The 24,816-nt window shown below is 36.9% G+C and overlaps 1 protein-coding gene across 2 annotated transcripts in view; it reads left to right on the top strand.

Moving 5' to 3' along the window:
- Window positions 1-24,816, top strand: part of LOC106552129 (trifunctional purine biosynthetic protein adenosine-3) — a 52,919-nt gene that overhangs the window by 26,679 nt on the left and 1,424 nt on the right. For both annotated transcript variants that reach the window (XM_087721616.1, XM_087721615.1), the window contains exons 10-21: window positions 217-385; window positions 1,946-2,177; window positions 4,395-4,489; window positions 5,152-5,261; window positions 6,249-6,447; window positions 7,267-7,518; window positions 9,015-9,167; window positions 16,871-17,074; window positions 17,354-17,482; window positions 18,440-18,570; window positions 22,889-23,030; window positions 24,554-24,669. In XM_087721616.1, the coding sequence (XP_087577742.1) occupies window positions 217-385; window positions 1,946-2,177; window positions 4,395-4,489; window positions 5,152-5,261; window positions 6,249-6,447; window positions 7,267-7,518; window positions 9,015-9,167; window positions 16,871-17,074; window positions 17,354-17,482; window positions 18,440-18,570; window positions 22,889-23,030; window positions 24,554-24,669 (1,932 nt within the window). The remainder of the gene's footprint in view (window positions 1-216; window positions 386-1,945; window positions 2,178-4,394; window positions 4,490-5,151; window positions 5,262-6,248; window positions 6,448-7,266; window positions 7,519-9,014; window positions 9,168-16,870; window positions 17,075-17,353; window positions 17,483-18,439; window positions 18,571-22,888; window positions 23,031-24,553; window positions 24,670-24,816) is intronic.

The following is a 24,816-nucleotide window of genomic DNA, read 5'->3' as shown; positions in this document are numbered from 1 at the left end:
TAATCAATTATCTCCTATCCAAGCACTAACTAGAACTCTCCTTGCTGATTTCTGAGATCAGCCAACATCAAAAGTTGCCACCACCAGAGAAGGGCTTAATGGAATATACTTCTTAATAAATCTGTTCAGAATCTTCATATGGTTCTTCAATAGTCTTGTGAATTCACATATTTTGTAGTTAAAAGAGTAACATAACTTGTGTCTACATTTGTATAGGTAATTCTCCCGCTTCTTAAAAGTGATCTTTATGAGATTATGCAAGCAACTATTGATAAGAAATTGTCCAACTGCATACCCGTTTGGTTTGAAGATCGTGCAGCTGTTACTGTGGTGATGGCTAGTGAAGGCTATCCAGGAAGTTATGCCAAAGGTTTGGAAATAGCAGGTATGAATCAGTCATATAGAATCCCAAGTGCAGCATTTTCAGTGTTCCCATTCCACCGGAGGCCATGTGAATTTCTTGGTACAACACTGCCTCAAAAAACAAGAGTACTAGCTTTAACTAGTTTATTTTTAAGATGTGTTTAGCTTCTGTATTAGAGTACAAGGAAAAAGAATAATGTTCTTTTCTATCAGAGAAGACCTTTGATGCAGAATCTCAGAGAGATATGGCTTCCCTCAGTAAGCTGGCATTCTGAAATGGACAAATTTTTATAAATGCACCTTTCACATTCAAAAATATCTAAATAAAAAAAGTGTGCCCAGGGTTTTTTATTTCAGATTTGGACAATTACACACAATAATTAAATATGGAAGGTATAATCAAGTTGCTTACCATGTGCATATATTATTTGTAGTGCTTTAGAGGTTGAAGATATATATTATTTGAGTGGCAGCTATATATAAAGTAGAGATATCTTACTTTACGATATCTTTAATCACACATTAGACAAACAGCCAATTGGATGCATAAATTAGAAAAATATATTTAATACGTTGCCAGAATCCAAATATAGCATATAATTTGACATTTTATCTGAATAAAACAGTACTAGTGAGATTGTTGCATATATGGATCTTATTAAGGTAAATAATACATGATCAGAAATATGAATTCCATTTTCTTCTAATTTTGCCTTGTGTTTTGATATGGCCTAATGGTTAACTATTATTATGGATGGTTGCACAGTCAAATATTTAGATTGGATTTGGCATTTTTGTCTACCAAGTGGGTCATTATTATTATGGTACTACTACTATTTCTATTATTACTGCTGCTGCTGCTACTACTATTACTACTACTACAAGAGAAGACGAAATTGGTTATATCAGAAGTGGAAATGTATCACTTCCAGATGTTCTGGTTCACCACAAACCTCACAAAACAAATTTGGTGGTCAAGGTTTCCAGGCTTTGAGAGATCAGTACTATGATATTGATCAGGTTTTCCAAATAATTTTATCCTGTATCCTAACCAGGCTTCCCCAATGCAATGTTCAAAAGTTCTTTTCCTCTGCAGTATTTGTAGTTTATGTGGGATTTTAATTTAGAGGGGTCGGTCGAATGGACTTCTGTCAGGAGTCAATTGGTTCCCTCTATTTTGATTGATCCTATCTCATCTGTTTCCTTTGGCGACCGTGTGTGCCATCTGATTGGATAATCAAACATATCAAGCTCCATTTGTTGACATCCCATTAATTGAATGGGAATTCTAGGAATTCTCTGTCTTTCCTGCTTTACACGTTCATATATTATGATGTAAATTAAATACATAAATAAATTTTATGAAAACTGGTGAGAAAAACCTGGAAGTAGCTTGTCCATTATGTCATTTATGCTATTGTGTTACTTGTGGTCTTTACCAATCAACAGTAGCAGTAACAGAAGTCATCATAGTATTAGCAATAGTAATAATAATAGTAATTAATATAGATACAATAGATACATTGCAAAAGTTTTTTAGTATCCAAATTTTATTTAGTTCTAACATATTGTTTCCTTACAGGATTTTCTCAAGCTAAAGAACAAGGTTTGGAGGTATTCCATGCTGGCACAACCTTAAAAGATGGCACAGTGGTTACCAGTGGTGGAAGAGTCCTCACTGTGACAGCTATCAAGAAAGATCTTATATCTGCTCTGGAACATGCCAACAAAGGAGTTGGAATCATTCGTTTCAAAGGGGCCATTTATAGAAAGGATATTGGTTATCGAGCTATTGCTTTTCTTAAACAATCCAGGTATCTATTTGAAGGCAAAACTAAAAATGTATAGTTAAATGTAAGCAAGCAGAAGGCATGTAAGTCATTATAAATTGCTGCTTGATTTAATTTTTATACAGTGAACTCTCTTTAATCTTTAATAGATCTCAATTAAGAAATTGGATCCATCTGAATGTGACATATACCCCCTTACCTGAACAATTTTAGAGCCAGTTTGATATCATGATCAATGTGCTGTCTCCTAGAAGCCCTCTGGGACTACACAGTTTAGCTCCACATCCTGCCTTGGTGTATACCTTGACAGTTACTACTGCCACAGAGGGGTGCCTTTTCTTAATGTCTTCTCCCTAACTCTGGATCCCCAGTTCAATTACTGTATATGATCATATGATCCTCCTACTTGTTCCCTTCTATGAAGAAATAGACCAATCTCACAAGAAATATATAGACTCAATTAAGAAATATATAGACTCAATTAAGATTGAGTCTTAATTTTTTTGCACAATTATATTAACAAAATTAGTATTTAATCCAGGAATTTGCTTGAATTTATCTGGGCTGTAACAAAGTCTTTCTTTTTAAGAGAAAAATCCACCAAACATTAAAATTAGCATCAAAGTAGTATCAAACATTTGATAACAAAATCTTTTGTATTGTATTAATAGTCTCCTGATAAAGCTTTCTTCGCTTGAAAGTATATGGCAATATCAGTAAACTGCAAGACTAATCTTCTGTAATGCAATAAAGTTACTAATTGTGTCATCATATCTAGTTTTATTATTCTTAGTATTGAATAATTATTTGAAAAGTGATATAAATCCATTTTGCTTTATTCAATGAAATGAATTTTATTTTGAAACTACCTTCCTTTTTATTCTGAAATACGTGTATTGGAACAGCTATAAGAGGACACCTACTATAAAAAGCTATAGTACTCATGGCAGCAAAACTGGAAAAAAAGTTTTAAAGCATTATTCCCAGCTTAAAAAGGCAAAATTAATGTTTTATAAACTCTCATGGATTATATCAAATGCAGGTTTATGAAGTGGCCTTTTGGCCAGAAAAGCGTCTGTAATATTCAGTAAATTCAATGTAATATTTAAAGAATTGAGATAGTCTTGTATTTAAGAATCTTGTTAAACAGCTATCATGAGATGTGAATTTATCACTGGACTTTGCATTCATTATGTTCAGATAGAAACCATTTTATTTAAACTGAATTTTTGTGCACATATTTGATTGACAGCACTGCAAGTAACACAATTTTGACATTTTGTGCTAATGAACCCTAATATTGATTTTTTTTTTTGTTCTACTGAGGCCTTAAAATAGTTTACGTTATCAGCTTAAACATGCTTTCTCATAAGCATGATTCAGAATTGCTAAAATCTCACAATGTGGCTAAAAAAACATGATGCTTAGTTCTTCCACAAATTTAGCCTTGACTGTAACCTATAGCCTTGACATCACATATCTCAAATAATACTCTACTTAAATAACTCTTAGATATTATTTAAATAGAGTATTGTTTGAGGTATGGGCTGTATTATGTCAAGGGTAAAGCTGTGGAACAATAGCAAGTTGTAACAGTACTTTCACAAATGTGTGTGGAAGATACAAATTAACACACAATAATCTTTTTAAATATGTCATATTTTAGATATTGGTTGTAATATGGTAAGAGCTATTCTTATTTTTTCTGGTTTGAATACAGTAGTCTTGACAAAAATCAGTAGATAAATCTATTTAAAATTCTATTGATGATGAACTTGAGCAAAGCACTTCGCAAAGGGATATTAAGAACCTTGCTTCAATGGGTTCTTAGTAATGCCATATATACTATGATGGAGCGTTAGAGAATATGTTGTAATTCCCTCTGATTTTTTTGATCGACATAATACCAGTTAAGACATCACACACACCAGAAATGGCAGTTTTATATGTACTGGAACATAGCTAATGTGTTTTGAAATCAAAATCATTATAATACCTTTCTAAAAGTGTTTTTAGAACACCTAGCTTTAGAATACCCTTAAAACTATACTTCTAGAATGCAAACTTGATTTTAGAACTTGTTTTTAACAGCTAAATTTCTCTGTTACGGTATGCTTGTTGTAGGTAAAGAAGCAGGATAAGTAAAAAGTCCTTACAAATCTACACAGGCATTAAAAAATATAGCTGCAAAATAGATTGTATATATGGGCAAATTGATAACGGGCTATTCTGCCTTTTTAGAGGCCTAACATATAAAGACAGTGGTGTAGATATTGCATCTGGTAACACCTTGGTTCAGAAAATTAAACCTTTAGCAGCAGCCACATCTAGATCGGGTAAGATGACATATTCTTATTACATTTTGTAGAATTATGAATTGTCAAACTTATGTTCATTAGTATTTTCTAGGTACTAGATTTGTATTTTGCCATTGGAATGCAATGTAGAAATGATTGAATATTGGATTACTACCAGTTCCATTTGGGATTATGTATATAATTCTGATCCTTATTTCAGCAGGAGTTCTGTAAATTAATTAGCAATTAAAGAAATTATTTGTGTGTCTACTCAGAAGCCTTAGCTCAGTCTGATGGAACTTGTTGGTATTAAGTAAGCCCCATTAAATAATTACTATTTGATAACAGAGTTGGCAAAAGGAATCCAGATTAATTCAGGGGCAGTGAGGAAGGGAGAACAAGCTTTTATTTTGGCCTCCCCTGCCATATTACCTTATTGGGAAAGGTTAGGAATTCTGCGAATTGAAATCCCAATTAATCTTGAAGGTGCCATTTGAGGGCAGTTGCTTTCATTACAACTGACTCATTTCTAAATAAAATCAAAATTAGTAGCCACAAATCAAGAAAATTCATAATGGAAACAAATGTCATCCCATGTTTGCTGGAACCAATTTTTTGCGAGTTTATGTCAAGATTTGAACAATGGGGAAATCAATTGATAAATCTTATCATAGTAATAACCCTTTTCCAACACTTGATAGGCTGTAATGCTGAACTTGGAGGCTTTGCTGGCCTTTTTGATATAAAAGAAGCTGGATATAAAGATCCAATTTTGGTGTCCGGTACTGATGGTGTTGGAACAAAGCTCAAGGTAATAAAAAATGAAGGCATCTCACAGTTTTTTCCTTATTTGGGCGTATTTTGTTGTTTATTTTTAGAGAGGCTTGTTTAAGACTAAAATCAAGTTTCATAAGAACCTCTTCGTAATGGATGTTAACAGTAGAACTGGGAGATCTAAGATCAAACCCATCTCCAGCATGGAAATTCACTTCATGAATATGTGCCCCTTGCTTTTTCACTCTCCCTATCTCACATGATTGCTATTATGAATTTACAATTAATAGCAATAGCAGTAGACTTATATACCGCTTCATAGGCCTTTCAGGCCTCTCTAAGCGGTTTACAGAGAGTCAGCATATTGCCCCCAACAATCTGGGTCCTCATTTTACCCACCTCGGAAGGATGGAAGGCTGAGTCAACCCTGAGCCGGTGAGATTTGAACCGCTGACCTGCTGATCTAGCAGTAGCCTGCAGTGCTGCATTTAACTACTGCGCCACCTTGGCTCTAATTAAGGAGACTACTTGAAACTTTTGGAGGAAGGCAGCATATAAATGTAATAAATTTAGATCAGGGATTTCTTATATTTTTGGCCAGTGGTATATTTAAAAAGTCAGTATCTATGAACAGTCTTCAAAAAAATGGTTGCTGTGGTGGACATGAGCTAACAAAACATTCCTTTATTAGGTGAGAAATTGCTACTGCTTGATACTTTTAGCTTCCCCAGTACAGTGGCACCCATGGGCTCCATATAGGGAATTCAAAGTAGGGTATGCAGGGGATTCCATGATCTCTCCTTGAAATCTCTATAGTCTAAAGTAGCCATAAGGGGATGGCCATCAAAATTGATCTATTCAGCAAAACCTTTTTGGAGGCTATAGCATATTATTTTATTAGGGGTGGCAAACAAATGTACTTCGGGAGATGGGGGACTGGCAAAGGCACTTTTTGTCAAGTCTCATCAAGATGAGAATTGTAAAATGATCGTGACATGCTGCTGTTTCTTCATTTTTACAACAGATTGCCCAGTTGTGTAATAAGCATAACACCATCGGTCAAGACTTGGTTGCCATGTGTGTCAATGACATCCTAGCTCAAGGAGCCGAGCCTCTCTTTTTCCTTGACTATTTTGCATGTGGGAAACTTGATGTCAGGATGGCTCAGACAATCATAGCTGGAATAGCAGAAGCTTGTAAACTAGCAGGCTGTGCTCTCCTTGGTATGGCTCTACTTCTATTATCACAGGATTTTTTTCATCTTTGGAAAGGAAGCTGGGGGGGTTGTTGGGAATCTACATGTTGTTGAGAATGATATATTACAGATATATCATATTTACAAATATATTACAAATCCAGACACAATTATTTTAGAATAACCATTGTTAAGCCAGAAACTATATATTCCTTTGCTACTAAAATTAAAACAACTCTTGATGACTTATATAGACAAATACATTACTAATAAATATTAATATAAATAAATTAATACAAGCACAATAGCAACATGGCTTAGCTTGGGGTGTTAAGCCCAGGTATCTGATTTGCAATGGGTTGTCACAAAGGAGATTTAAAGTGACAGAGACTGGTATCAGTAAAATTAATTCCTTGTTTTTCTCCCTCTAATATGCTAGTTTTCTGTAGACAGTTCAACATTGTATAGTTCAATAGATTTACACTATGTGAATCTTCTAGGTCTTTAACTCTACTAAGACAAGTTCCCTGGGACAATCTTTTTTCTTTACGGGATTCTAATTCCTTGTCAGCTGGGAATTATTGGTATTGAAATCCCACATTGTAAAAGCAGTCTTAGCCATTTTTCTTTTTCCATTGTTGATTTATTTTCTTCTACAGAATTGGTAGGAAAAAATAGGCAATATTTCATAGTCGGATTCTCAGGGTAGTACTATTCCTTGGAATTAAAACGTTTATGGCATTCTAAACTTTGTCATATTATAATGTATGTAAGAATCCAGATAGGAAGATTGCATAAAACTTCACAGTAACATTTTTCCATCCCCGTCCCCACTCCCAAACTCAAGGCGGAGAAACTGCTGAAATGCCTGGCATGTATCCACCTGGAGAATATGACCTTGGGGGATTTGCTGTGGGTGCTGTAGAACGAGGACAGATGCTCCCCCAACTTGACAAGATCACTGAAGGAGACGTAATTCTTGGAATTGGTTCCTCTGGTATTCACAGCAATGGGTTTAGCCTTGTGAGAAAGATTGTTGAAAAATCCTCTTTAGATTTTTCCTCTCCTTCAGTGGGTGACTGTCCTGAACAAACACTAGGTAAGCTTTGTAAATACAGCATTTTCATACAATATAAATATTAATTTCTGATTGTATATTTAATATGTTTATACCTATGTTTATACAAATTACTTTGTAAATATTTTCCAAAAAAATGCAGTAGTCATCTCTGTCCTTGTTTTCCACCATTGTTGAATTGGCTAAACTTAAGCCAATTTCGGATTTCTGTCCCCAGCGAATATACCAACCACCAAGTGCTTTACCAGCTGCATTTTTATAAGCTAATAAACCTATTTTATTCACTTCAATACAACTGCTCCTATAATACACTTTTTCAATTTCAGTACAAACTATCCAGAGATACCCTAATTCAGTGGTACCCAACCTATGCATCTTAGCAGCCCGGCTGGGGATGAGGTAGGGGAACTGGACCATGTGAGCAGTGAGCTAGGTGTATGCACATGCACACGCAGATTGACTGCAAGTGGAATTTCATGCGCATGCATGCCAGCCTGCCACTCATGCAAGTTGAGCTGCATGAAAGAGAGGTGCATGCATGCACACCGGCAATAGGAGTCTACCTACCACCTGTATACAAAGCAGTTCTTACAGCAGAAACTTCTTGAACGGGAAGCAAAATGTTTTCAAAGGGAAAAAAACAAGGAAGTCCAGTTGCCTTTTGGAAAAAGGACTTGTGGGACAACCTTGACCTGGATGATTAAGAAACTCCCCAGACACCCTAATCAGAGCTAATGTTCTGTTGTCTGTTCTGGGGAGCAGACCTATACCTATTCATACTCGAATAGGTGTAGGTTGATATAGGAAAGATACATACAGAAGGTCAATTTAGAATGGCAAATGAAGCAGATTTAATCTCATACTCTAATCCTCAACCATTCATGCATAGTACTACATAATATTCTTCCTGCTCAATGGAAATTGGATAAAAGTTTTGCCATTGAAGGAACTATTCATGTGCTTGGATCATTATACTACAAAGCCAGAATAAGCAAGCTACCATATTCAAGTATCATTACATTAGACTTTCTGCCATAAAGAACTCTTTCCAATCTAGTTTAGATCATTCTCTGGATTTATGTTATCTCATTCCACCTTTATGTGGACTATAATTTACTCTCCCTTATCAATTTATAGCAGGCACCCCGGCCACATAGGTTTCTTGGTTTTAATGAGGCACTTCAACATGTACATACTTGTTCTTTCTGTGGGAATGCAGCTCTGTTCATATATTAGATACAAAATGCTGCAGGAGGAAAAGCAACGTGACTCGATTCCTTTGCAGCCTGAAACTCACATGTACAGGCTTCCTGTTTACCAAGAAACATGTATGTTGGCTTTTTGCTCAGATATCTGTGCACTAGATGGACAGACGGCAGTTCCCTTTTTATTAACTGTGTGGATCTCTCAATTATTCTGTGAAAGAGGCATTTCAGTAATTCTAATTTTGGTTTTCTCTACTTCTGCCTTGGTGGATGTCTCTGTTGTAATGATTCCTACATTTTGGGGATTTACAGGAGAACAGTTACTCACACCTACTAAAATCTACAGCAGGATTCTTTTGCCAGTACTTCGTTCAGGTGATGTGAAGGCATATGCCCACATTACTGGAGGAGGGCTGCTTGAAAACATTCCTCGTGTCCTGCCCTCATCAGTTGGTGTAGTTCTAGGTAAGAAAGCCTTTGCAACATTTGGAGATTTCTTGTTTTTTAAAAAAAATAAATATGATTTTACAGATACGTACATTCTTACATTCTTTACAGGATATTCTTTACCTTCTACAGGCCTGGTTCAGATTTAATGTTGAACTATAATTGTACCTTACCAAAAAAAAATCTGTCTCTTTGGTTTGTATATTTTCCTAGTTAAGAAAATTAGCAGCACCTGCAAATGAGACAAAAAGCAGTATTTTTAAATTCTAGAATTGGAACACAATAGCACAACCACCCTATTCTTTATCTTGCTATATTTTTTAAACATTTATTTTTATTTTTAAACAAACAAACACAAAAAAACATAAAACATAAAAACCATCCTTCAGTTACATACAGTGTGTCGATTGGTTACAAAACTTCTGTACCTCCTCACTACAGTCATCACTTACAGTTTATATAAAATCTCATATTATCAATCCTTTATATATGTATACAATTATTATCATCATTAAACATTTATTTAGCTACAACCATTATTACTTCCTTTTATGTGAGATATTCTAAGTTTAGAATAAATTTACATTATGCCATTTCATCACATCATCCCAAAACCATCCAGTAATATTACATCTTTAAATTGTATTCTGTATAAAATTGTTTATCTTTGGTTACAAAACTTTTGTGCATCCTCTTCATAGTCCTCACTTACAATTTATATAAAATTTCATATTATCAATCATGTATGTATGTATGGTTATTTGGGTTTTCTCCCGCGTAAAATTGGAAGTGTCTTGGCGTGTTTCGACGAAGTCTCATTCGTCATCTTCAGGCCAGTTTACTCGACTTCATGCTTCTAGGAGCAATGTGAGATCGCAGCTGTTTCTTCCTTTTAACTGCCAGTGGGGGTGTGGGCTGATTGGGTGGGAGCTTGACTGTGTTCTGATAGGGTGGAGGTGTGGCTTTGAGGTGTTGGACCAGGGAAGAAACTGGACCACAAACACAACATCAAGACAGCATTCTGCACAAACCGAAAAATATCCACCATCCTAAGAAACCCCAAATACAAAACTGAGTTAGAAAATCAAGGAGTATATGAAATCCCATGCACGACCTGCCCCATCACGTACATTGGACAAACCAACAGAAGAATAAGTGCACGCATCGAAGAACACAAGAATGCAGTCAGAAAAGAGGAACCAACTTCTTCCCTGGTCCAACACCTTAAAGCCACAGGACATGAAATTGACTTTAAAAAGACCAGAACTATCACCAGAGCTGAACACTTTTAACAACAGAATAATCAGAGAAGCCATCGAGATAGAAAAACGCCCACACAGCATGAACAAATGAGACAATGCCTCCCGCCAACCAGCCATTTGGAAACCTGCCCTTACTGACAAACAAGTCCCTAACACGAGTAATGACACCACACCCACACTCACGAGAGCCACACAGGATGTCACCACCACACATTCACGCAGAAACCAGACTCAAACCCACACTGATGATGAGGCACGACCAAGGACCAGAAGCCAGACCACAGCTGCATCATTAGCCACTTTAAACCCCTCCAACCCATACATGAAGCAGACTGACACCCACCATGAAGAGCTGGCACGGCCACAAACACAAAGCTCAAATCTCCCGGCAACTCAGACTAAACCGAGCAAAAAACCCCAACCAATCAGAACACACCTCCACCCTATCAGAACACAGCCAAGCTCCCACCCAATCATCCCACACCCCCACTGGCAGTTAAATTTTATGCGGGAGAAAACCCGAATAACCAAAGACCTACATACAAACACCATATGATTGATTGATAATATGAAATATACATTATTATCATTGTTAATCATTTATTTGATTATAACTATTATTACTTCATTTTATGCATAATATTCTAAGTTTAACTAAATTTAAATTAATTTTTATTATAGCATTTCATTACTTCATCCTGTATCCATCCAATAGTAGTGCAATCTTATATCTCTTGCCATTTGTAGTATTTGTGTTCTAATTGCTTTCTTGGTAGATCTTGTATGTAAACAGCTGCCACTATATAGAATCCAAGGCTTCTCTGTGCGCTGCTTGGAGAGTCCAAGCATGGGTTAAACACAGTCTATCTGCCCTAGATTTTTCTTTGACCACGCCTCCCTTTGTCTCATTGAGACCAGTTTAAAAACTCAATCCACCCGTCAGGACTAAATTTGGGGAGCTCCTCAGTTCTGCGCAGATAGACTGGGACTCTCCTGTCAACTCACAGTAGATAGCATTAGTTTTTCTTTTCTTTTTTTGTTTTCCTGCTTCTTTCCAATTAATTCTGTAGCTTTAGTTAGTTGCTCTGAAAGGAACGTAAAAAATCAGCTTGCCTCATTAAATTGCTGAGGAGACTGTCAGGGGCCCAATTGGCTGCCGGTCACATGCAGCGGTCGGAGAGAGTGAAATTGCTTGTCCGGCGGTTGCCGGCAAGTGTGGGTACAAGAGGAGGCTTCCTGCTGCTTTCTGGCTGTCAGTTTGTTGACGAGGCTCCAAAAGTGCCTTGTAGCTCCATTGGAGTGCAGCGGTGTTTTCTTTCCCCCAGCAAGCGCGGTGGCCGTTTTGGGAGGCATTTTCGTTGTGCGCTTTTCCCTGGCTGCAAAGTGAATCACTGGCAAGCCTCTGAGGACTGATAATTGTGGCGGGAAGATGCCAGCGGCCATTTTGAACATTCCCAAACTGCGCCTTTTGCCGGAGGGACTCTGAGACCTTGCAGACTCACGCAATTACTCCTCAGTTGCAGTTCGCCGCCCGGAAGCAATTGGTTCTGTCCAGGGCATCAGCAGGACCTTCCTCCCCCATAGCGACTCTCAATATGACCGGGAGGATGGCATTGGAGTGTTTTGGCCACCAGGCCATCCTTCAGTGACCCGCTGATCTGCCGATGCTGCTGAGCCAACTGATCCGCGCCTGGTGCTTTTCTTATACTGTGGCTTTGCCTCCAAGTTCAGGACTCTCCAAGTAGCGCACAGGAGAATGACCGTTGGCTTACCTGAATAGTCGTTCTCTGGGTGCTGCAGGAGAGTCCAAACCCACTCAGGGTCTAACGAGATGTTCAAGCTTCTTTATTTCTAATTTAACTATTGGACAGATGTCCTGTAATGGATAAGACCTTTGTTTTTAAACTGATCTCAATGAGACAAAAGGAGGCGTGGTCAAAGAAAAATCTACTCAGTTCTAGGGCAGATAGACTGTGTTTAACCCATGCTTGGACTCTCCCGCAGCGCCCAGAGAACAACCGTTCAGGTAAGCCAACGGTCATTTTTTATTAAGTTCCAAGCAAGTTCACTGCAATCTTTTCTCTTTCAAGTCAAGCTTTCTTTTCACTCCAGTCCAGCTACTGATAATACCCCAGAGGAGCACCTGTATAAACAATCTGTGCTCATCCCACTATCATTTTCAATAAACAAGCTCAGAGACCTTGAAATGTAAATCAAGTGTTCAAAGAAAGAAAAGAAAAACAATGTTTCCAAGCCTCTAAGTGGCAGTGTTACTTCTTTTCCTCTACTTTTGCTTCCCTCTTTATATTCCAAACTTAAGGAGAAAAAAGAAAAATTTCTTAAAAAGAAAATGCAATAGAGCGTTGGAAAAAGAAATAAAGTCTTAATCAGTAAGTATTGAAAAAAAAGGAGAAATAGAAGAAGAAAAAGCAGTCCAGTTTGAAAAATAAGAAGCGTTTGTAAAGATTCCATCAATAAAAAGATTTTTAAAAAATAACACACTAAGTTTGACTCAGGCTCAATCTCTCCGCTTAACCTCTTCTGTCTTCAATTTTAACTTTACTTTTGATCTTTTTGGATATTTTCTTCTCTAATAGTAAAATTTATCTCACCAATTCGACGCTCTCTCTCTCTCCTGCATTTTCTTCCATTCCAGAGCTATCCCAACTTCAGCAGCTTTGACAGCTGCTTCTCTATCGCTGGAAAAAAGGGCTTCTCCTGGATCAACCAGGGATTTTGCGATATCCTTGGGATCAGCAGGATGTGCCCTTCTCTATCACGTCTCTACAGGACGGTTTAGGTCCAAAAGGACCGTCCAACAGCAGACATATCGACAGCGGTCTTGGAGCTTCAAGATTCCACATCGTATTGTTGTGACGTCAGCCCCGCCTCCCCATCTTGCTACATTCTTACCACCACCCACTCCATAATATTTTGATAGACTTATATGTATTTCATAGATAAGTAAGCTTTACAATCAATAGGAGAGAAAACATTGAAGCAAGAACATTTTGAACTCTAGAGGCTGAACTATTAACAGGGCAATTAAGAACAGTGCTAGATAAATTCACAATACAGGAAGTCCTTAACTTACAACCATTTATTTATTGACCATTTGAAGTTACAATGGCACCGAAAAAGTGATTTATAACCGTTTTTCACATTTATGGCCGTTGCAGCCTCCCCGCAGTCATATGATCAAAATTTGTATGGTTAGCAACTGACTCATATGTATGATGATTGCAGTGTCCCGGGGTGTGATCACCTTTTGTGACCTTCTGACAAGCAAAGTCAATGGGGAAGTCAGATTCACTTAACAACCATGTTACTAACTTAACAACTGCAGTTATTTACTTAACAACTGTAGCAAGAAAGGTCTAAAAATGGAGTAAAGCTCACTTAACGACTGTCTTGCTGAACAACAACAAAAATTGGGCTGAATATTTACTATTAGAATAGATTACTTTTCTTTGCATTCCTCATTCCCATACCCAGTTCAGATCTGCTTTTGAAGGTGAGAAATCATAACAGAATAATAGTTGGAAAGGATCTTGGAGGTCTTCTAATCCAACCCTCTTCTCAAGCAGGAGACCCTATATCATTCCAGATTGATTGTTCAGTCTCTTCTTAAAAGGCTCTGGTAATGGAGCCACCCATAACTTCTGAAGACAAGCTGTTCCACTGAGTAATTGTTCTAACTGTCAAGAAATTTCTCCTTAGTTCTAGGTTGGTTCTCCTCTTGATTAATTTCCATCCATTGCTTCTTATCTTGCCTTCAAGTGCTTTGGAGAATAGGCTAATCCCCTTGTGGCAGCCCCTTAGATATTGAAACACTGTTCCCATCCCTGTCCTTCTTTTCATTAAACTAGACATACCCAATTCCTGCAACAGTTCTTGATATGTTTTAGTCTCCTAATCATTGTTGCTTTTGTCTGTACTTTTTCGAGGGTTTAAGTAATCTTTTTTTTAATATTGTGATGACCAAAACTGGGTGCAATATTCCAAGTGTGATCTTACCAAGGCATTATAAAATGGTACTAACACTTTGCACAATCATCTAGAAAAGCACATTTGTAGAAAATTTTGTTGTATGAGTTAGCCTTCCCATGATACTTGATATAATCTAATGAATTTTCTCAATTGCTATAAGTAACCATCAGAGCAGGTGTTTATAGTTTTTACAATTTATAAGCTGTATTCTAAACTTCAAACTCCTGAAACTTTTTTTTATTTTTTTTATTAAATTTTTTTTTTAAATTTTTAATTTAAAACAAGTACAACATCTTTCTTTACATGCTATAGAAAGTGTATCAGTCGGTCACAAATAAACTTTCGTGCATCTCCTCCACAGTCAACAAACGTAACTCATGTTAACTCGAGCATTTTAACTCAAATATTCATACATATCACCATCATCATATATCCATTTTCATTTGACTGTAATTATTATTTAAAAATATTAATAATAATAATAATCTTAATCTTAATCTGCCCACACCAGTAGGAAAAGAAAAAAAAAGACAAAAAGAACAAAAGACAAGGCAGGGAAGAAAAAAAACAAAAACAAAAAAACAAAACAAAAACAAAAAAAAGAACACAGGTATATATTATAAAAAAAAGTATATCAGCTGGTTACAACATGTTTTGGTGCATCTCTTCCATTAATTCATATTAATTCAAATATCTTAACTCAAATGTTTACCATATTGACATCATCATACCTCCACTTTTAGTTGACTACAGTTATTTAAACATCCTTCAACCTTAACTATGCCAAGGATTTAATCCATAACCACATGCTGACATTTCATTTACTTATTTGTAAAATCCTCTATTAACATCAAATCCTCATATCCTGTATTAGCTGAACATCCATAATATTTAATACCAAGAATTCCATCTTCCATGCAATGTAGTGTATTATCATTCTCCCTTCTTTAAGTAATTATATCGTATATCGTAACATTTCCCCCCTATTAGTTAACATTTAACTATATATATTTTATTTTATTTTTTAATAGTGACAATTATTGTGATTAATAACCTTTGTATATGGTCCAAAAATATTTCTAACCTTCCCTTCTCATATCCAATTATTATTTATCATATCAACTCCACATTATATACATTACTATCAATATCAATTATTATTCAGCTATATCTATTACAAATAAAAATAATTAGATTTAGCTAATTTTAAATTGTATTCTTCCATCTATCAGCCTGTGTCTCTCCAATAACAAAACCTTCTCAATCCTATTGCCGTTCGTTGAATAGATTTACCAAATGTTTTTATAAGCAAGTCCAAACAGGGATATCTTCGCACCTTTTTGCTCAGGATGTCTCTGATGAGATAATAATGGTGTCCCAGGCTTGTTAAACTTTTCAGATTGACTTTAATTCTCAAGGGTGGAATTAAAAAATCTGCCAATGATGTTTCATAAAGTGTAGATTCTTTAATACTTCTCATTTCTCCTACGCTCTGTCTCTTAAAATGAATCTTCTGTATAGCTGCCCCCCTTTCCAGCATTGCATTTCTTTCTTCCTCCGAGATAAACCAGACGTCATTTCTCACATTTTTCATTTGTATTTCAGGAACATTCAAACATTCAACGTTCTCACCTTTTTCTTCATATTTTAATGTCAAATAATCCAATTTTTTTTCAAATCTTTGATATAAATCAAACAACTTTTGAAATGCAGAAAAAAGTATTTGAAATGAGCCTTTGGAAATATAATTCGACACCATGTTGTGACGCAGTTAGAGGCTCTAAAATATTTGCAAGTAAAAACACGCTGGGAGCTGTGCGATCTTATCTGATCTTAGACCAACACAGCCAAGCAATAAAAGTGTCAGATCGTAAAAAGCCAATTTGTAGTAGATTAGTTTTACAACCCACTTAGAAAGAGTCAGAGGGGAATGTTGAAGAATTCCTTGAAGCATTTAAGAAATAGGGTAACCACCGGCCATAAATCCATTAAAAAAAAAACCAATTCGCTGCTAGATTCTTCTGTTCTTTGGTTTCAATTAGCTTAGATTTTAGTGCGGACCGTCTCTCTTTGAGTAATAAAATCAGCTTACCAGTTGAAATCACTTCTACCATTCTTAGGGGCTACCTGCAGTTTCGGTTAGCATACAGCTAATCCAGAAGGATTGGCAAAAGGGGTTGAATTCCGAGCCCCCCCCCCCCCCCCCGAGACCTGCGAACGTCTCTGAGGTCACTGGATCTCCCCAAACCTTCACTGTCTCTTCGGGACAGCTAGGATCGAAAACGACCCGTCCAATTCCTCCGGAATAGGGGAATTTCAGGAATGGCCTGAAACTCTGTCTTCTCACTGCTAAGCCCCGCCTTCTTCCCTTCAAACTCCTGAAACTTATGAGTGATACAAAGTTTTGACCATAACATTTCTAATTTGGTTATAAATGTTTATTAAGATAAACACTCTGGCTATTTTCAGATGCCTTGTATTGGAAGATACCCAGCATCTTTTCCTGGCTTCAGAGGGAAGGAAATCTATCAGAGGAAGAAATGGCACGAACATTTAATTGTGGCATTGGTGCAGTCCTCATTGTACAGAAGGAACTGGCTGGGAAAGTCCTAAGTGACATTCGGAGACATGAAGAGGCATGGTTGATTGGAAAAGTTGTGCATCATCAAGCAGGTCATTATGTTCAACCTCAATTTTCTGAGGATTACATGTATCAATATAAAAGTCCTGATTTATATTATACACACAGACACTCACTCAGCCACTCACTTACTTACTCACTATTTGAACCTACTGTAGGACTTAGGACCCTTTCCAGATGTTTAAAATAAAGCTACCCTTTTTCACATATCTTGGATCTTCCTTGTAATTTAATAGGAAATTGGTTATTTTACTGAACTTTTTTGCCGTAATTTGAATTTTCAGTTAATGTTTAATTTTTTAATAAAAAAGGTTCTGCTCATGTTGAAGTCAAAAACTTGCTCCAAGCCTTACAAGCAAATAGATTACAATCCTCGCACAGCAAACAAATAAAAATGAAGCCACGCAAAACAAGAATTGGCATCCTCATCTCTGGAACAGGTAAGTTCCTGTGATTCCCTTTGCAAGAAATGCAGAGAAATTTTAAGCATATTTCTTTCATTGACTATAGTTTTCTGACAGGCATGCTTAAAATAGATTGGTCAATATTGACAAGAAAAGTATCTTCTAATTCTGCGTTGATTTGATCATCATGAAAATAGAGCAAGTATTTGAGTCAGTGATTCTTTCTCTGTTTAATAATCTGTGTCTCTCCTTTAATAAAATACATAGTGATAATTTACTTATGAAACTATAATTTCTATATGCAATTTTGTGAGGGAGGTTATTAAAGAACTGGAAAGTAAATATATTTTAGATTTGTTCCTATTTTTAACTTAGGGGTTGAGTTCCATTTGATTAATTGGTTGATTGGTTAATTGAATTTTTAAAAAACTATGCACCTTGATACATGAATTATATAAGTTCAAAGTTTAGAAAAAGACATACATTTAGAAGGTGTTTTCTCCAATTCCTGTAACTGTTTTTTGGAGTTGTATTGACATTGGAAAATATATGAACAGTATAGTAAAAAGTTTATTAGTAAGTGTAAATGATAATATTTTATTTTAAATTTCATTTTATTAAAATAACATTTATATTTTATTAAATTATTTTTTAAAAAAATGAGTATAAATGAAATTAGAATATCTATTAAATGCCTTATTTTATTAAAGTAAAATATATTGAAATGAGAATGCATTTTTAGTTGTGGCTAATGTTCATACTTTAACATTATTGTTGATTTTGAATGGATTCTTTTTTTAACAAAGGAAGCAGCTTTACCTTTTGTGAGGACTCAGATTGCCACTTGGCTAGAATACTTAATTACATTGTTAATTATATTGTCAATAGTGGAAACTATGCAGAAAGATAGTCTAATGAGAGAAATTCAATGTAGTTTATTCTTAGGTAAATTAAGATTTTGGCTTAAGTTTGTTTTATTTGTCTATTTGTCAGGTACTAATATGGAAGCTCTGATTGCCAGTGCAAAGAAGCCAAACAGCTCTGCAGAAATAGTAGTTGTTATTTCTAATAAGGCTGATGCAGGAGGACTTAAAAAAGCAGAAAGAGATGGAATTCCCACAAAAGTAAGTACTTTTTCATTAGCAGTTTATCATATTTAGTGGTTGCTGTCTGAATAATAATGGTAAACAATAGTGGGCCAGTCCTTATAGAAAATGAATTAAAATTAGGTTGATAATGTGTCAGCTGTTTTTTGCACAGAAGAATGGAAACACTGATCAGAATGGAAACACTGATGGAAAACACAGTTATACAATACAATAATACAATAGCAGAGTTGGAAGGGACCTTGGAGGTCTTCTAGTCCAACCCCCTGCCTAGGCAGGAAACCCTATACCATTTCAGACAAATGGCTGTCCAACATCTTCTTAAAGACTTCCAGTGTTGGGGCATTCACAACTTCTGGAGGCAAGCTGTTCCACTGATTAATTGTTCTGTCAGGAAATTTCTCCTCAGTCCTAAGTTGCTTCTCTCCTTGATTAGTTTCCACCCATTGCTTCTTGTTCTACCCTCAGGTGCCTTGGAAAATAGTTTGAATCACTCTTCTTTGTGGCAACCACTGAGATATTGGAACACTGCTATCATGTCTCCCCTAGTCCTTCTTTCTATTAAACTAGACATCCCCAGTTCCTGCAACCGTTCTTCATATGTTTTAGTCTCCAGTCCCCTAATCATCTTTGTTACTCTTCTTTGCACTCTTTCTAGAATCTCCACATCTTTTCTACATCATGGTGACCAAAACTGAATGCAGTATTCTAAGTGTGGCCTTACCAAGGCATTATAAAGTGGTATTAACACTTCACGTGATCTTGATTCTATCCCTCTGTTTATGCAGCCTAGAACTGTGTTGGCTTTTTTGGCAGCTGCTGCACACTGCTGGCTCATATTTAAATGGTTGTCCACTAGGACTCCAAGATCCCTCTCACAGTTACTACTGTTGAGCAAGGTACCACCTATATTGTACATGTGCATTTCGTTTTTGTTGCCGAAATGTAGAACCTTACTCTTTTCACTATTGAATTTCATTTTATTAGATAGTGCCCAATGTTCAAGTTTGTCAAGATCCTTCTGTATCTTTAGGCTATCTTCTGGAGTATTGGCTATTCCTGCCAGCTTGGTGTCATCTGCAAATTTGATGAGTTCCCCATTTATTCCCTCATCCAAATCATTGATGAAGATGTTGAAGAGTACTGGGCCCAAAACAGAGCCTTGGTATACTCCACTGCATACTAGTTGTAGTTGTAGTTGAGTTTATTTATAGGCCGCCCTTTTCCCTGAGGGGACTCAGGGCGGCTAACAACTTGTATGGGAGGGGGAAACATACGATGACATATAAACACAATGTATAATTAAAATCAAGCAACATTCATTCAACATTCGGGTGGGGGCGGATTATACTCTTTACCCCCAGGCCTGACGGGATAGCCAGATCTTGAGGGCTGTGCGGAAGGTCTGAAGGGTGGTGAGGGTACGAATCTCCACGGGGAGATCGTTCCAGAGGGTCGGAGCTGCTACTGAAAAGGCTCTCCTCCGCGTAGTTGCCAGCCGGCACTGGCTGGCAGATGGCACTCGGAGGAGGCCTAATCTGTGAGATCTAATGGGTCGAGAGGAGGTGATTGGCAGGAGGCGGTCTCTCAAGTACGCAGATCCACTACCATGAAGGGCTTTGTAGGTAGTAAGAAGCACCTTGAAGCGCACACGGAGATCAACAGGTAGCCAGTGCAGCTCGCGGAGGATAGGTGTTATGTGGGCGAACCGAGGTGCACCCACAATCACTTGCGCGGCCGCATTCTGGACTAGCTGAAGCCTCCGGATGCTCTTCAAGGGCAGCCCCATGTAGAGCACGTTGCAGTATTCCAGCCTAGAGGTTCATCCATGCATACTTCCTCCATGAAGATGCAGTTCCATTGAGGACTACACGTTGAGTGTGGTTGGTCAGCCAGTTACGAATCCATCTGGTGGTGGTGCTGTCTAACCCACATTCTTCTACTTTATCTAGTAGTAGATTATGGTCTACCTTATCAAATGCCTTACTGAAATCCAAGTAAACTATATCAACGGCATTCCTCTGGTCCACTAATTTTGTCACATTATCAAAGAATGCAATAAGATTAGTCTGGCATGATCTGTTTTTGACAAACCCATGTTGGCTTTTGGCTATTACTTTATTTGCTTCTAGGTGTTCGCTAATTCGTTGCTTGATTATCTTTTCCAGAATCTTTCCTGGTATTGAGGTCAGGCTGATAGGTCTGTAGTTTCCTGGATCTGTTTTTTTCCCTTTTTTGAAGATGGGAACCACATCAGCTCTTTTCCAGTCCTCTGGTAGTTCCCTGGTGCTCCGGGATCTCTGAAAGATATAGTTCAGTGGTTCTGAGATCTCGTATGCCAGTTCCTTTAGAACCCTGGGGTGTAATCCATCTGGTCCTGGTGATTTGAACTCATCTAGGGTAGACAGGTGCTCACTTATCATTTTCTTCCCTATTTCAACTTGTGTTCCTAGTCTGATTTTTGTGGTGCTGTTTTTGATAGGTTGGACTATTTTATCCCTTTGTGTAAAGACAGATGCAAAACATGAGTTAAATAGTTCTGCTTTCTCCCTGTTGCTTGTCACGTTCTTGCCACTTTCTCCCAGCACTTTCTCCCAGCAATTTTACTGTTTTCAACATGTTGGAAGAAGCTTTTTTTGTTATTTTTTACTTTTGTGGCAAGCCTTTCTTCATTGTGAGCCTTAGCTTTCCTCACTTCATCTTTACATGCTCAAGCTATGTGCTGATATTCTGCCTTAGTTATGTCCCTCCCCTTTTCACTTTTTATACTTATTTTTTTTGTGTTTCAATTTGTCAGAGAGTTCTTTATGCAGCCATGCTGGTTTCTTTTGGGAGCTGTTATTTTTCTTCTTCATTGGTATTGTGCTAGACTGGGCTTTTTTAATATCATTTTTCAAAATTTCCCAAGCTTCTTGAGTTGTTTTCCCCTTGAGGATTCTCATCCATGGAATTTTTCCCAAGTTCTCTTTAAGTTTATTGAAATTAGCTCTCTTAAAGTCCAAGACTCTAGTTTCACTTTGTTCTACTACTTGTGTTTGCATAATGTTGAATTCCAATATTGCATGGTCACTTGCCCCCAGGGTTCCTGTGGCTTCAACACCTTCTATCATTTCCTCTTTGTTAGTGAGAATTAAGTCCAATATGGCTGATCCCCTTGTTCCCTTGTTCCCAGTTATAAGCCATGTTCTAAGCCTTTTCTCCAACTTTCTATTTTTGTTCCATGTCCTACTTCTTCATTTCCTGTTTGCTCCCTATCTTCTCATTTTGCTTTTTTATTTGTATATCACTGTGGGTTAGTTGTATTTAAGTGTTTTCATTGGGCATGTGCAAGTAGATAAATGTGTGAGAGAGTTTGTGTATATTTAACTATGCTGTATGTGTATGTGGGACAGTATGTATGCATTATCTGTATTTAAATTCATATTTAATTAAAAAGATCCATTCACTTTATATCCCCTATCTAATTTGTGGAAAGAGGCCTAAAATTGGGCTAGACGAGGTTCTTGTACCAGATCTTCCCCAATACAGATTTTCCCCAATATAGAACTGATTTGGACAAGGGCAGTTACTAGATAGTAGGTTCTTTTTCATCTGCCATGAATTGCCAGCCATAATCTTTGCCAGCCATAAACTCTAGTTTACAACATAGAATTAATGTTAACAATACTTGGTTATCACAAGAGTAACTAAGAAGAATGTGTGAAACATTTTGCCATATGATCACAGAGTATCCTACTCTGAGTCTGTTTAATAGTTCCTTTTTCATCATCTTAAGTGTCCAGTGCAGTGGTGGGTTGCTGTGGGTACGGCCCAGTACCGCCATACCGGTAGTGGCTTGGAGCAGCAGTGAGCGTACCAGTACGGTGACTCGTTTGGCCCAGGCGCCCGCCTGTGCTCTAGCTGTATTTATGCCAAAAGGCACACTGCGCACACGCACACCACATGCAATCCCTGCACGAGCCCCAACAAGCAGCTGGTTGTCGCAGGGGCGGTGCACAAACAGACTGCGATCAGCGTACCAGTAGCAACAGTAAGAGGAACCCACCACTGGTCCAGAGCCAAAATTTATCATGTAGACAATGATATATTGTTCTTGATATATCATATGCCTCCTTAAATGAATTCCAATTAATAAGATAAAGCATTTAAGTAGCAGTGTTTTTGTGTACTTAATGGAAGAATGATAAAGTCAGACTTCTCTAATCTTGCTCCACAATCTGTCAATTATCATGACTGAGGATGGTGGAAATTGAGGTCCAAGTTATCTGGAAGAAGCTGGCACTTAGGATAAACTAGACTGCCTTACATTTGTTTTTCTACTGTTTTTGTATTTTAGGTAATTAGCCACAAGGATTACAGCAATCGTATAGAATTTGACAATGCTGTTGATCAAGTCCTGAGGGAGTTTTCAGTAGAACTGATTTGTCTTGCTGGATTTATGCGCATCTTATCTGGCCCTTTTGTTAACAAGTGGGAAGGTGAGCACTTCTGTGTTTTATGTATCAGTTTGATATAGAGTCACTTTCCTCAAAGCAGTAACTTCTTAATTTAATTATTGTAAAACTCTTCAGAGACAAACAGATTTGAAGTGAATCCTTTTGTTTCCCACAGATGTATCTTGTAAGTTAAAAACTGCACTGATGTAAGGGACAATATCATTATTCTCCATATTATTACTAAATAAGGTACATGACAAGAATCCCCCTATTGATAATCATCTATTCTGAGCTGAGATTATACTTAGTTAAGACGAGGGCAAATATCTTCCTGTTTTTAATGTCTTCAATTTAAATCAATGTATTGATGATTTTTTTTAAAAAAATATTTTCCATCTTTCTTAGAATGAGAAAAAATTGACAGCTATTACCACCACCGTATGATCACAGGCAAACATATTTTAGAGTTAAGAAATATTAGCCCAACGTGAAAAGGACCACCACCTCTTTTTTGTTGTTTTTGTCCTTACTTAGAAGGCTGCAGGAGACAAAGGGTCATTTTAGACATCTGAATTGATCTCTTGCAATAGAAGAGTTTTGAAAGAAATTGGGATGAGAAGGCAATCAGGAGAGTTATAGGCTGCCCTTCAGAGTAGAGCCTTTATGACCAGTATGATGAGAAGCTCAGGGAATACACATTGGTATTTCTTTTAAAAGAGACAATGAAGAAGAAAAAGGATGCATGAAAGTATTGAGTTTTTCTCTAAATGAGCATTCGTTCTACTGGCTTAATCTTTTTAAAATTGGAACTCAGGGGTCATGCGAGCCTGCTTCATCTACTATACAAATGCAGAGTCTTAAAGGTCTGTTCTAAATCTTAAAAGGTTTATCTACAGACTGATTTTTGCAAGTACTGCAAAAAGTTCAAATTTCAATTCCAAGGTTGTTATTCTACGGATCACAATAATACTTCGATGGCAGATCTTGGAGAAACACTACCAGTCAGAATAGACAGCGCTAGCTTAGATGACAATTTGTTGAAATATCATTACAATGGATTGGATGGCGCTCGATTGATTCCAATGCAAATATGCACTGTATTGCAAATGTGATTAATAAGTACTGATGAAATATGATAATAGACATTAAAACATACATTGATCATTATGGATTGCTGTTTCAAATTTGATATATTGCATTATATACTCATACTTTAAACTTCATATCTTGACTTGTGCTTTATTTCTCCCTTTACCTGAGAATTCCCACATACTATCTAAATAGTGCCCCATGAAAACAGAGTTCTAAGTCATTGATTTGGCAATTTTTCCCTGACATCTAACAAGATTTATCAGTAAGCGGTTTCAGATTTTGATTTGACCACTTCCAAACCAGAATTTATCTGACAGCATTGGACAGGCATTACACAGTTTCTACCATGTTTTAATTAAATGCGGGAAAGAGTGTTTTGATTCTTATTTTTATGCAAACATATTAATGCATATTTTAATTTTATAAAATTATAAAAATGAATTTAACAGCAATGTATTGTCTTTTTTCCCTAGGAAAAATTTTGAATGTTCACCCTTCTTTGCTGCCTTCATTTAAAGGATCTAATGCACATAAACTAGTCCTGGAGGCTGGAGTCCGTGTCACTGGCTGTACTGTGCACTTTGTGGCTGTATGTGCTTATTTTTATTATTCAGTTGATCAGTTTAATTTAAAGCCTTTGGCTATCAGCTTAACTGCTCATAACAGCTTTTGAGAGCAAATATAGAAACTCGGCATAAGGTAACCAGGGATCTGAGCTCTAATCCTGTAGTTTTGA

This window comes from Thamnophis sirtalis, unplaced genomic scaffold, assembly GCF_051295495.1.
Source record: "Thamnophis sirtalis isolate CommonGarterSnake01/CBP01778 unplaced genomic scaffold, rThaSir2_p1.2 scaffold_8, whole genome shotgun sequence".
NCBI lineage: Eukaryota > Metazoa > Chordata > Lepidosauria > Squamata > Natricidae > Thamnophis > Thamnophis sirtalis.
This window is presented reverse-complemented; position numbering and strand designations above follow the sequence as displayed.